At 36.9% G+C, this 13061-nt stretch overlaps 1 protein-coding gene across 1 annotated transcript in view; it reads left to right on the forward strand.

The window, feature by feature from the left end:
• The first annotated feature begins 1713 nt into the window (after positions 1–1713).
• The window catches only part of DNAH3 (dynein, axonemal, heavy chain 3), a 49779-nt gene continuing 38431 nt past the window's right edge, over positions 1714–13061 (forward strand). Inside the window, exons 1-12 of the mRNA XM_010140644.1 lie at positions 1714–1851; positions 2386–2575; positions 3316–3511; positions 4468–4593; positions 5258–5453; positions 6702–6881; positions 7274–7410; positions 7569–7671; positions 8256–8434; positions 9891–10075; positions 10656–10779; positions 11340–11493. Of these exons, the coding sequence (XP_010138946.1) occupies positions 1720–1851; positions 2386–2575; positions 3316–3511; positions 4468–4593; positions 5258–5453; positions 6702–6881; positions 7274–7410; positions 7569–7671; positions 8256–8434; positions 9891–10075; positions 10656–10779; positions 11340–11493 (1902 nt within the window). The 5' untranslated portion in view covers positions 1714–1719. The remainder of the gene's footprint in view (positions 1852–2385; positions 2576–3315; positions 3512–4467; positions 4594–5257; positions 5454–6701; positions 6882–7273; positions 7411–7568; positions 7672–8255; positions 8435–9890; positions 10076–10655; positions 10780–11339; positions 11494–13061) is intronic.

Here is a 13061-nt window from a genome sequence, read left to right on the forward strand (position 1 = left end):
GAGCAGAGAACAGTCTCACCGCGTATCCATATTTGAATGTGTTTGTAAGTTTAGTCTTGCTTGTTTGATACATTTTTATCTCTGATTGCTTATCTGTTAAAGCATTGTCCCTGGAAAAGTCACTTATCTCTAAGAAATGGTTAGAAGCTTGTCACCTCAGGGTCAGTACAGACAAACTGCCAAAAGCATGCATAACTTTATTAAAGTTAGGGCCAGTTTCTGATTAATTAGTTGGGTTCATCCCTCCAAATAATCACGTGCAATTATTTGTAGAGAATTTGTGTGAAGCAGAAAATGAACAAGATAGGAGCTAGCTCTTGTTATTGCTAAAAGTGAAAGTTAGTACCAACAGAAACAAATTCAGTGTACACCTGTTATGCTCGTATTCATGAGTCTTGCATAGCAAAACAAGATGGGGGACAGGCATTAAAACGTCTATCTGAGGTTAAAATCCAAGAGCTGTTGTCTAATATACTGTTTATGTCTAAACTATGTAACTGGTGTATTTGTAAGCAAACTGTACAAACGTATGTAAATCTACAGTGTGAGGTCTTATATGCTGTTGATTCAACATGATCGATGAAACGTAATAGCTTCAATATCTGCTTAATCCCCTTGTATTGAAGAAGGGTTTGGTTTTGTTCACTGGGTCTCTTTAACTGTTTGGTTTGTTTTTTTTTTTTTAATCATACACCTGATTCTTCTCCATGTGCTTCTCCAGGATGTAGGTGGATGTGGGAAGCAGGTCTCGGTACTTTTCTTGCTAAGGCATGTTGTATTAATTTTGTTAACGGACCTGTTCATTTGTACTCTCAAAAGCACATGGTAATAGTTTGTACGTCTCAGGTTTTTCTTGTGCAGTATATTTGATGGAAGTATACATCTTATAGAAGTGCTTTTATATTCAAAATAGAAGGTTCCAGTGCAGAAAATATGGTTTGTGCAGGCAGGTTAGTGAGCACTGAAATCTTAAGTGTGAGCTGAATGTTTTCCTGAAGATAGTTTTTAGTTCCAGAATCAGCAAGATTATTTAATACATGATTTTAATATCTTGCTAAATGCTAAGTCAAAACTAAAGGTTTTTTTGTGACATTGTAGTTTTCTGTTATTTCATTGTCTGATTAATCGACTTAGCTCTGTTTCTCACCAGTCTAAAGTCATATCTTTTGAATGTTTTGAAAAATATTTCTGTATGTGATTTTCTTAACTGATGCTTAAAGCTTCAAAGGAATTTGATCCCTCAAGGAAAAAGCTCAAACTGACACAAGGAAGCCAATGGACTTCTGATAGGTAGTGTACCGTAATGTTGTAAAGATACAGATTATTACAATCGGTCTAGATATCTGAGTTGTGATTTAGTATTTCTTTTTACTGGGATGCTATGTTAAGCATCCAAGCGTGAAATGTTAGATCTATGGAGAAATCTATCAAGACTGAAATTCCCTGGATTTGTAAGGTGTACGTGATTGTATCCTTCCTGTTAAAATAGTATGCTATGTTATACAGTTCTACTGAGTTTTTGTAATGAGTATTTGAAATACTTCGTAGCTCGTACTTGTCCTCACTGCAGTGTAAATGGTTTATATAATGCTGGTCATTTTAATATATTGATTTAAGAATCCATTATTACTTGTTTATGAGTTTATTTATGAATTTTTTTATTTTTTTCCTGGAAGTACACCACCTTTGAACAGTTTGGTTGAGCGTGCACCTGCTCACATGAGAGAATTATATGTCAAAACTTATACAGACAACCAACCACTGACCCCAGAAGAGCAATTTGTTATTATGCACTTACATGAGAAAGAGATAAGTAAGCAAGAAACGCCACCTTCAAGAAATGATATAGAGGTATTTATAGAGTTTATTTTTAAGAAAAAAGTAGCAGCAGTAATCATCTGCAGTATATGCCTGTACACTGTTAAAAGTAGTTGAGAAAAGAAGGCAGTACATGAGGTTTAGAAGATGTAAATATTCAGTATAGCAAACAGCTGTTAAATAGTGTCAACTCCTTTCCCATTTGTTTCTCTTTCTAGCCTCTCAGTCTGATTTTTGTTCTAATGAGTTTGCAGGTAGATGTATCTTCCCAGGCTTTTAGCTTGTCACATTGGTGCCTAGTACTTCAGAGATCAGTAATTTGATGTGCTGTACTCAGTTCTCTTGGTGAATGTGCTTGCATCAAACAGATGGAAGTACTGTGAAACTGTCTGGCATTGGCAGTGCTTTAGAAAGAACCAAGAGACAGATAGCCCAAATCCATTGTACTCAAACACCTTTCACTTGTGGAGAAGGTTCAAGGGACAGAAAAGCTAAAAATATTTTGTTGTAATTTGTTTTCTGTCAGAAAATTCAGAGAATAATCATAATATTTTTCACATTTTTTAGCGGTACTGTTACTACATATATAATGGAGTGCAGGAAGACATGCTGGCACCTCAGGATGAAGAAATGATAAATGGAATTTTAAAGCATGTTCCAACTCACGTTTTGTCTAACCCAGACCTGGAGAATTTACTTGCAAGTTTAAAAGAAGAGATTAAGGCAGACTATTATATTACCCTCAGGAAAGCCATTGGTAGGACTTAGCTGTTCAGAGCATGTAGGCATTTATTGCACTTCAAAAGCGTGTCTGTATTCTGTCCTTAGCACCCATTCCCTTGGGGTCAGTAGAACCGCAGTGGATACCTTAGAGAATATAATCTGTGATCATTTCTCGTTTCAACAAATATCTGTTTACTAAATCCTGTGTCCCATCTCTTAAATACAGACATTTCCAGGCTCAGTAGCTCTGGGTGCATAGAATAGTTTTGTCCATGCTTACACAATTTCCCATTCCTAATTCAAATCCAAATCACATTCGAAATTCGTAATTTTGCATCATCTCATTAGATGTATAAAGAGGGAGTTGATCATATGATGGCGAACAAGGAGCAATCGTCTTAATTTGTAGCAAAAGAAATAAGAGATTACAAAGCCATCGTGACAATAGAGATTGTGAAACACTGCAGCAGATTATTAATGTAAATTAATGTGCTTTGATTCACTGATGAACGATGCTTTGAAGTGCACGAGAGGCAAGTATTTATCAAGAGCAGGCTCTCTGATCCTCATGTGGGGAGCAGGCTATTGTAACAGACGCCTCCCAGCCTCACTCTTTTGTTATTCTGCAGGAAATTAGTGATGACCATTAACAGCCAAATGAATGTCTCATAACTCCAGAGAAGTTATCGTGGGATCATGACAGATGATGATGCTGTGTTTTCACATGTATGCCCGTACGTGCAGGCTCACCGTTATTTGTATGATTTGTTCTAGTTGATTACATCTTGATGGATCCAGCTGAGAAAGAGAGGCTCTTCATTGGAAGTACCCCGCGCCCTTTTCCCTGGAGAGTAGTCCGTGCACCCGTCCCATGGCACAGCTCTTATGAAGAGGTGAAACGCTGGAATGAGAGGAATCTATTCACAGTGAATCCGCTGATGCCCACTTTGCAACAGCTCTGGCTTTCTCAGTAAGATGCCTCATTAATACGATTTTAATTAAACTGAGAACGTTTTTATTTTATGGCTTGATTAGAGATTGGATCTGCTGAATTCTCTACATAGGCTGTGGAGACCCTGGGGAAGCCAGCAGAGAGAAAGTGGAAAAATCAGTTCTGTTTTCTAAAGAATTTTTCCTTCTGAGCCTGTAAGAATTTCAGCATAAAATGTTTCCTGCAGACTCTGAATGCAAGCATGAACATGTTTGACATGTCCCCTGTGAAGAATGGAGAACCATGCTATGAGAAGTTCATCCCCTTTGTTAAAACATGTTATCTCTAAATTAAAATTCAATGCTTGAGTAAATAGAGATTTTGAATTTTCATCTTTATTCCTAAAATTAGCAAAATTAACTCTTAAAATTGAGTATCTTTCAAATGTCTGTAGCTGTGGAGGTTGTTCTGGTGGCTTTTGAAAATTGAGATAATGTTTTCTTACGAATTTAAATATGGTACTTAATAATCCTGAGAACTGGTTTTGCGTTTAAGTTACACTGCAGGAATATATGCTCTTTTATGTTACGGGCTGTGATATATGCCCTGCTGATGAAATAATATTTTTTTTCACCGCAGGGTAGCCAGGATAGGTACTTATTACTGTTAATATGGAATAGAAGCAGTAGGTACCTTCTTTAATGCCTGGATACACTAATGAATCCAGGAAAAGGACAAGAAATTCATTTTAGCAAAAAATTAACACTATTTTAAATATAACAAGTCCAAAATGAAATTTTTGAAGCCTTTTATGTTTATCAATAGCAAAATAAAACTATTAGAGGTGCACTTGTTGGACAGCTTAGCAATTAAGTGATATCCATCAATCATTAGTGCTTATAAATACGTATCAGACCTTCCTGACTGTATTTCATGTTTGTTTGTTTTTTAAGCAGAATTCTGTAAAATATCTACTTTTTGTTTCACTTCCATAGGTATAGTCATCTACGGTTTGTTCGCACTGAAGAAATGCTCTGTGGAGGCCTGCCACTGTTACCTAGTGAATTTGAGGAGATCATTCGAAGACACTGTGAGGAAGCTCGTGATATTCTTCAGAACAAGTCAGTGCTAACTGTAGTAACAGTAGATAAATAGAGTAACCTTAGAGTCTGATTTATATGAAGCTCCTTTTTAAAAACAAATCTCAGGCTGAGCTGAGACTAGGCTCAACCACAAGGCTGCCGAAATGAAGGGGAAAATAGTGGGTAGGGTTAAACATCTGGATGCCGAAAGAGCTGTTGAAACTGCAAGAATATTTGTACAAGAGCAAATGGGAATCAACTGACTATGAATATATGTGGACTGTAAATTAGAAGGTTTCTAATGATGAGAGGAGTGGAGTCTAAATCTATAACAACGGTGACAGAAAACCTGACTTTTTAAATTACGGAAATCAATTTAAGGAAGAGATTATATGAGGTAATAGCTCATGATATAAGGTGACTGCATTCTGCCACTTGAGATCTCTTCCAAACTCGAGTTTCCCATGTAATGATAATAATTTAATACTGTCACTAGTATTTTGTCTATTAATATGAATTTAAACTAATAGTAGGGGCCGATTATAACAAAAATCCCTAGCTTAAAAGCTCAGGTTTTCTCTAAGCCCCAGTATGGACAGTTTTGTTTGACATCAGGTTAACAATTCTCTGCTAGCCCTTTGAATTTTGCTCATTCTCTGGGTAATAAGCTCTTAAAACCTATCTTCATATTAATTCATTGCAGGTGGATCCCAACTTGTGCATCCATTTTCCTTGATGAGAAAAGGAAATGGCTTCATTTTGCTCCTGAAAATGACTGTGATTCCTCTCAACAAGTTGAAAGCTATTTTCGTTCAGTGGCAGCTCTAATGTCATTACAATTACGTGAGATGGTTGTTAACTCCTTAGAAGATCTTCTTGCATTTTTTATGATCCACAAGGTACATGCTGTGAAGTGTATCTGTAGTTAAATGGGGATAATAATTCATATAGCTATAAAATGTAAAGCTCTTTGAAGGCTAAAATATCCCAGATAGCTTTTGCCTCCGTAAAAAATGGCTGGATCCTTTCAACAATTCTCCATACTCAGTGCATTTTGTTTTTTTCATGGTTGACAACTGCTCACTTGAATAATCATTTTGCAGGCCTAGGGTTACAACGAGCAGTTTATAGGAGTTTTCAACTCAGTCTGGAGTGAGTGTGCATTTTTTTAAAGTTTTCTTTTTCTCGGCCTTAATGAGGCAAAACACTTCAACAGATTTTTGTGAAAGCGCATGAATAATCCCCTCTGAAGTCAAAAGTGTGCATAGTCATGCATGAAATCCTTTGCAGAGGTAATTTATGTTTGTGTTGTTCCTGTCTTTACCAGATGAGTGTCCTGTATTATTTCTATTAATGCACATAATTTTAATAATAAACATTATACCATGAGAGTTTTTACCACTGTTTTGGCTACGACACAATTGCTTCTTAGTGGAAATGAGTCCTTTAAATATCAGATTTAAAGATCTGATACCCAAGGTCTACCATGATAGGACAAAATGAAACATTTAAATAGAATAAATGTGGCAGATTGAATACTGCCTTGCAGTCAGAGGATCACACTTAATAGAACATGCTGTCAAACCGTGCCTTGCATCTGGGTGGTGATGGTGTTGGGGTTTTTTTAGGTTTCTTTGTTTCGTGGATTGGTTTGTGTTCGTTGGGGTTCTTTTGGTTTTGTGTTTGTTTGGTTTTTTAGTCAGCTACATTAGGAGTCTAGTTATGGCTTAGGGCTCCGTTACTGTAAAGGCACTTTGGGGATAGGGCAGATCTTACTAACTATACAAGGCTATTAAAAAACCATCTTGTATTTGATTTTAGATTTTATTTCTGGTAGGCCTTACAGATATATCTTTCTAGAGCTTTTGTTCTGTATGGTGATGAGTGCTTTACTTCTGTTACTTAAGGGAAAATCAGGGCAACTAGGCTGAACTCTAGTTTCCTAATTCCCACAGTTATAGATCCATTTAGGAGTTGGCACCTTAAGATCTTGTGTATTGAGGCATCAGTGTTTTAAATAAAAATCAAGGAAGAAGATCTCATTGGTGCTGTGTAGTTAAGAGATTTGGGGGAGTTTGAATTTTTAAAAGTTATTATAGTTTTAGCTGATTTCTTTAGCATGTTCAATTTTTGTTTTTTTCCCTAAGGATGGAAATGATTTTACAGAACCATATCGAGAAATGCAGTTCTTTTTACCTCAGATACTAACAGTCAAACTCAGTGTGGAAGAACCCAAGATTGTCTTTGAGCCACCTTTGAAAGAATGTTGGGATTTAATCAGTCGTTGCTTCAGGGAGATTCTGCACAGTGCTGAGGAACTTCCCAAGGTACTGGATAAGTTATACCTGCATGCAAAATACAGTATGAATAAACCTGTCTGTGATATAGGAAGTTATGAATGAGGCAGAAAACTGACAAATAGAAGGTAAAGATGAGGGTTGTGTATCCCAGATTTTATGAATTTTTGTGATTATAGAAGATAGCATAGGAATTGTTCTTTTCCAAGTTCAAGTCACGTTAAAACCCTGGTTTGATTTTTCATACAGTTTTTCCAAGCAAACTGTATGTGTAACCAAGTGTTAATTGTGAATCGGAGCCTTTTCACACTGCAGTATTTTTACCAAATGATACATTTTTTGGAAGTGGTGGGTGAATGGGTAATAGAATACTGTATTCCCTCTGTATCTGTTATTACAATATTTGCAGTGGTTCCCTTTAGGTAGAAAGACTTCTATTTCCAGAACTAAAGAGAGGTGATCTCACTCTCCGTACAGTCAAACCAGATGAATCATTGTTTTCAGAGTATGTGAACAAAGTTGAAAAGATCTTTGGGAGCAACATAGTTGGTCCACAGAAGTAAGTTTTGGCTGTTAACTCCACGGCCCATCCAAACCCTCAGATTCGTAACGCTATCCCCTTGACTCAAACAGGAGTTGAGCTGATTTGTTTCTTATTACAGAGAATCTTCACGTTGGAACCTTACGTTTGTTTTTTTGTGCTTTTCTGTCTTTGAGGTATTTAAATGTGTACAGCAAGTACAGCTATCTTTTGAACAACGCGCAGCAAGATGTCACAGATTTCTTGAAAGAAGGTCATTCTTTAGAAGCTTTAAGAGAGGTAATACATAACTGACAACTGCTCCATGTTCATACAGCAGCTAAGACATCACACTTGGCTTCCTAACATGTTGCCTAAAGAACTCCCATTCAAATCACTTGTTTTTCCCTTGGGAATACTAGGGAAGCCATCTCAATTTATGTAGCCCCTTACTGTAGGGCTGCTGTGCAAATGTAGAAGGAGGTTTCCTTATGGCCACCTTCTGCGGGTTTTGTTGGGTCTTAGTAGAAGTCCAGTGGAAGGCTGCCCAGAGTACTTGAGGAACCTGCAGTTTGCTGGTCTCTTGAATGTCTTGTCCTTAGTCAGTCTCGTCTACTTTTCTCTCTGCGTTTCTGAGTTAGCCTATGGCTAAATACTTCTTCAGGTAACTTGTGGTGTTCCTCAATATAGCATGTTACTGTGCAAAGCTTTCAGCCCTGGAATCTGGATAGGAGCTGAGCTCTGGATAATAAAAACCAGTTTTTCCTTCCTCCATTTGGAATATTTTACCCATTTGCTGGATGGGAACTAATTAGTAGTTGTTCAGCATTTTTCATCTATAAACTTCAATGAAAACCAGCAGATGTATTATTTTCCATTTGTAGAAGATTGACAGCTTAACAAAACTGAAAAGAGAGATTGCTTCCATGCATGTCACTGTCCCTCTGGCCATGTTCTGTCTGGATGCTCTACATCTGAATGAGGAACTCTGCAGTCGGACCCAAAATCTTAAAGATAGATTGATTGAATTTGAAGTGATGGAAAACAGGGAGTTAAATAACAGGTACATGTTGTTAGCATGCGTGGCTCCCGCTGTCTGCCTGGACTGGTCCTGTGTATCTGTGTGTGAGGTAACTTTATTCGTCTGCTGGGTTTTCAAGGGCTGACCAGATATGTGCAAGGACACCAAAGGGGGTATTTAAAATTAACAGGAACAGAAATACTTGTAAATAAATGTCTTAGTTTGTATAGAGGGTACATGGAGATTAGACTGGAAATATGCCATTGTTCTTTTCTCCTTTACTGACATCCTAGGCTTGGGTTGAGATCCTTGCTTCCCCTGCTGGTGTCCAGCTAAAACAACATGAAGAATGTACTATGCAGCTCTGCATTTGTCTTGTCCCTGATTCTTTTTTTAAAGTATTGGGTTTTTGTCTCTTCCTCTTCTTTTTCTGTTTAGTTTTGGTTGGGGGTTTTTTTTTTTTATGATTTTTCCTGTTTTTTTTTTCTGGTTTTTTTTTTTTTTTTTTTTATTTTATTTTTATTCTTCTGTCTCCTTTTTTGGAAGGAAGTAATTCACCTGTTTTCATATCTTGGGAAGATTAAAGAAAAAAATAGAAAAAAGTTTAAAATATAATTTGACTCCATTGTAATGGGATAATCCTGTTTCTGTGAATTAAAAACACCCCCACTCCACTCCCCACAAACACCAAGAACCCCCAACAAAACTAAACAAAAACAAACCCAAACCACCCTGGTAATTAATGAATACTTCCACAGTGAATGGAGAGAGACAATGGCTGTGAAGAAATGATTCAACCCGCTTACCTAAAAAGTATTCCACAGTCTAGAGGGGTCTCTCTGCCTGCACTTGCTGTGGAGGGGATTAGACCACGAGCTTGGGCTGAACGCCTCATGTGGGAAGGCTCGAGCTGGTTCGAGTGACCCCATCCTTGGTGCAGGTTGCTGTTTGTGTGCCTGCTGTCTGTGTACTTATCTGCAGAACTGAACTGGAATCTCGAACCAGAAAATACATCACTTGGAAGAGGGCAAATGATAAGGATTTCTTTCTTTCTGTATTTTCTGTTCCCACGTACAATGTAAAATAAACTTGATTATTCAGTAATTTTTTGTTTCATACCATGCACTTGATTTTATTGTTGTGGGGTGGTTAAGTGAGCTCTTGCTTACTGCATTTAAACTTTTCTTTCTGCAGCAGATAGGGTCTTGAAAAGGAAATTCTAAACCTATAGGAAGGAAATGATATGCTGTTAATTATAATTTGGAACCAACTTAATTCTATTAAATAGAAATTCTTGTAAATGTGATAGGACAATACAACTGATTGCACAGAGTAAAAGGGCATCCTTTGTAAATGCTTTGTTGTATGTATTCAATCTGAATACTTAATTTATGAAGTAATGTAATATTCTTGTTTAAAAGACAAACTTGATTAACAAGATCTTGCATCTCTCTGCACTTACGATCCCAATGATATGTCTGTTATTTTTTTGTTGTAGAATTTGTAATGAATATATGTTAATGGCAAAGAGGATGAGTGAGGAGCCTCTGAGCACTGAAGAGATAGTGGAATTTGATACGTACTTAAAGAAATGCAGTGAAGTTACTGTTTTTGAACTGAGACAGGAGGTCGCTAAAGCAGCACACAGACTGAAATTCCTCGTGGACTATGCTGATCTTTCTTGTATGTCTGAATTACAGAATATAAAAGTCTCCATATGAAAATATTTATGTATAGATACTGGGCTCTGCATGCATAAATGTTGCATCTTCTAGAATGCTAGTGGAAAGCTCCAAAAGACATCTTTGTCGTTTCTGTTCGGTGTAGTTCTTATGCTCTAGCTTTTGTGAATAGTTCAGCATTTACACATTGGGGACTAAAAATAGTTTAAACTTTACTTTTATCCACTGTATATAGATATAGTGTATGTAGTTAGTTAGGAGTGGTCTGTGTGTAGTTGAGCAGAACTGAGATCTACTGGAATAGTTGTTCTTACTAATTTTCTCTGCCTAGCTAAGCTCTTATTCAGAGAATTTCTCATTCTTAACTTGATTTTAGAGGTTTGGTATCAATCTAACTTGTTTTAGGGAATGTTTCTCTTTGCAGTGAGGTAGTTCAGCCGCAGCTGGAAATAGGTAGTGTCTTGGACTGCTTATTCCTAAATGTAGCTTTAGCTGTTTTGCTTGCAGTTCACAACAGCCATTCTATAAAATCATTGCTAAAAGGTATTTTCTCAAAGGTGTCTCTATAATTTTTATTTTAGATGATGACATAAGCCTGAACAGCACAGTTTTCCATTGGCCTGTTCAGATTGAGAGAATTGTTGAAAACAGTAGAAATCTGCTGTGTGACAGGAGAAATCAGGCAGAGATGGCTTTGCTTGAGAGGTATGGTGTTAAGACATTTTCTTTCACTGGCATTTTTAAAGAAAAGAAAAATCACATTATCGGTGAAAGTCAGATAACGTCAAAGAAGACACACTTGGAAGGGAGCTGGGAAAGTAGGGAGGAAACGTCATTTGCAGTATTATGGAGATTTCGTAAAAATAATGTTGATGAGGGTGGATTGGAATATTCCTGTGCTTAAATAGATCTGGAAGGAAGAATGAAGATTGTTGCCAGAATATTCATAATTTCATCTTATTATATAGCTTAGTACAGCATTACACATAATTTTGTTACATTCTTTTCACTCTTCCTTTGTTTCCTTCAGGAAGTAAAGGTAGCAAATGTAAGTGAACTAAATTAATTGGGAGGTTTGCAAATGAACCTTGAATTCTAATCCTGTGAACTGCTTAGTATTGATATTTAATTGATGATTAATGGGTTTTCACTGGCATCTGTCTGTACTTTACACTAGTATTGAGATCACGTTTCATTTGACAATAAAATAATTGAAACCTGAAAAGGAGCAGAACATCATACTTCCTTCGCTATCTTTACCTTAGGTGTTCTCAGTTTGAGGAAACTCTTGAAGGTTATAATAAAGAAGTAGAAAGCTACAAAAAGCGGGATGTCATGACCATAGAAGAAATGAAGAACAACGCTGAGAAATTTAAAGAGTTAAATAAGAATCTAGATGATGCACTAAAAGAATTTGAGGTTAGTATTTATTAGCCAAGTATGGAGTGAGTTGTAATGTGCTGGTTGAATAAAAGTTTCATTCTTGTCCCCGGTTTTTTCAGGGTTCTAGTTGTATACTGTCAAGAAGGCTTTAAAATTTCCAACTTCACAAACACGTGGCAAATATCTTATTGTGCCTGAATACTGTTTTCTCTCTACTGCTGAGCTGTAGAGCATGGTTTTTTGGGGAAAAAACCTTAGAGAGTTTTTTAACAGTGTTTCCAAGCAGTCAGTCGCAGCAGGATACTATCCATGGAAAACAGAATTCCTCTGGCAGAGCTGGCAGGAGCAGAATGTTAGGAAGGTGGCATTGTCTCTGAACTGTGGTGTGTGCTGCTGGAGCTGTGTTTTCAGTCCCTTCCCTTGTCCTTTAATTAAACCCAAATGTTTTTCAGCTGTTAGTATCATTTCCGGAAGTTGTCTGTAGGCGTTAAATACGTGTTGTGTCACAGAAAGGGAAGTTTCAGGTGCTGGAAGGAAACGGAACACAAAGATGGTCTATCGTATGCAGGGCTCTCCATCCAGTGTAGTCTGTGGCTGAAGAGTTAATCTTAGCCGCGCCTCTGCTGGGAACTGAGAGTGGTTACCTTTGAGAGATCTCACGGGCATTGGGAGGCTTAATTAAACTTCTAAATCATAGTGAGACAATGAGATTTCTGCATATATGGAGCCTTGAGGATCAAGATTTTAATTAAGTCCTGCTCAGAAGAGAAAATTGAACCTATTAAATGAGTTTAGGATTTAGATAAATTGCTTGTCCTACATACCAACACTTTTAATCTGATGTAAAAGCATCTAGTATGTTTAATTAGCATGAGTTAACAGCACTAATAGGATGTTACAAGTAGATCAGAATAAGCAATTAAGTTTCTTAATACATGATCACAATGAGGGGTGTAGCCGCACAATTTAAATGACATGACTGTCAGCTTAGTGAATACGTGAAGTTAAAAATTATCTTGGAATGTGGATCTTTACCTTTCTCTGCCAGCATCCCACAATGAATGATTAAAAGTTTTATGAAGGTTCTGTCAGCATTGTAAAAACACAGATGTGGGACTGTGAATTCAGTGTCTGCGTTTCAGACAGCATTCCTCTGCGCTTCACCTCCCTACCCGTAAAAGGAAGAAGGCAGTACTTCTTAAAAATCTAGATCTTTGCGCATTGATTTATACTGTAAGATCTTTTGAACAAACACGGTATCATACCATGGGTAAAACACAGTATTTAATAGCTGTTTTCATTAGAAAAACAGGTGTTTCTGTAATAGAAAAAAATAATCACAAGTAAAAAAAAAAATCTCTAGCCCTATGTCACTTACATTTGAGTTTCAAAGTGGGTCGGTAACTTGCAAGCCTTGGTTTCACTGAATGCCATGGTGCATAAATACAGATTTTAAAAATTATTTGAGTAGTGAAAGATGCCAACAAATAGCTAGGGGAATTTTCAAGAACACAGTTACCTAAATCTACAAATCTAGCTGGCTTTATGACATGGAAAAGAAATGTATTCAATATGACCTATTTAAAAATTTAAACAACAGCAGG

This window comes from Buceros rhinoceros, unplaced genomic scaffold (assembly GCF_000710305.1).
Source record: "Buceros rhinoceros silvestris isolate BGI_N320 unplaced genomic scaffold, ASM71030v1 scaffold13587, whole genome shotgun sequence".
NCBI classification, from domain to species: Eukaryota; Metazoa; Chordata; class Aves; order Bucerotiformes; family Bucerotidae; genus Buceros; species Buceros rhinoceros.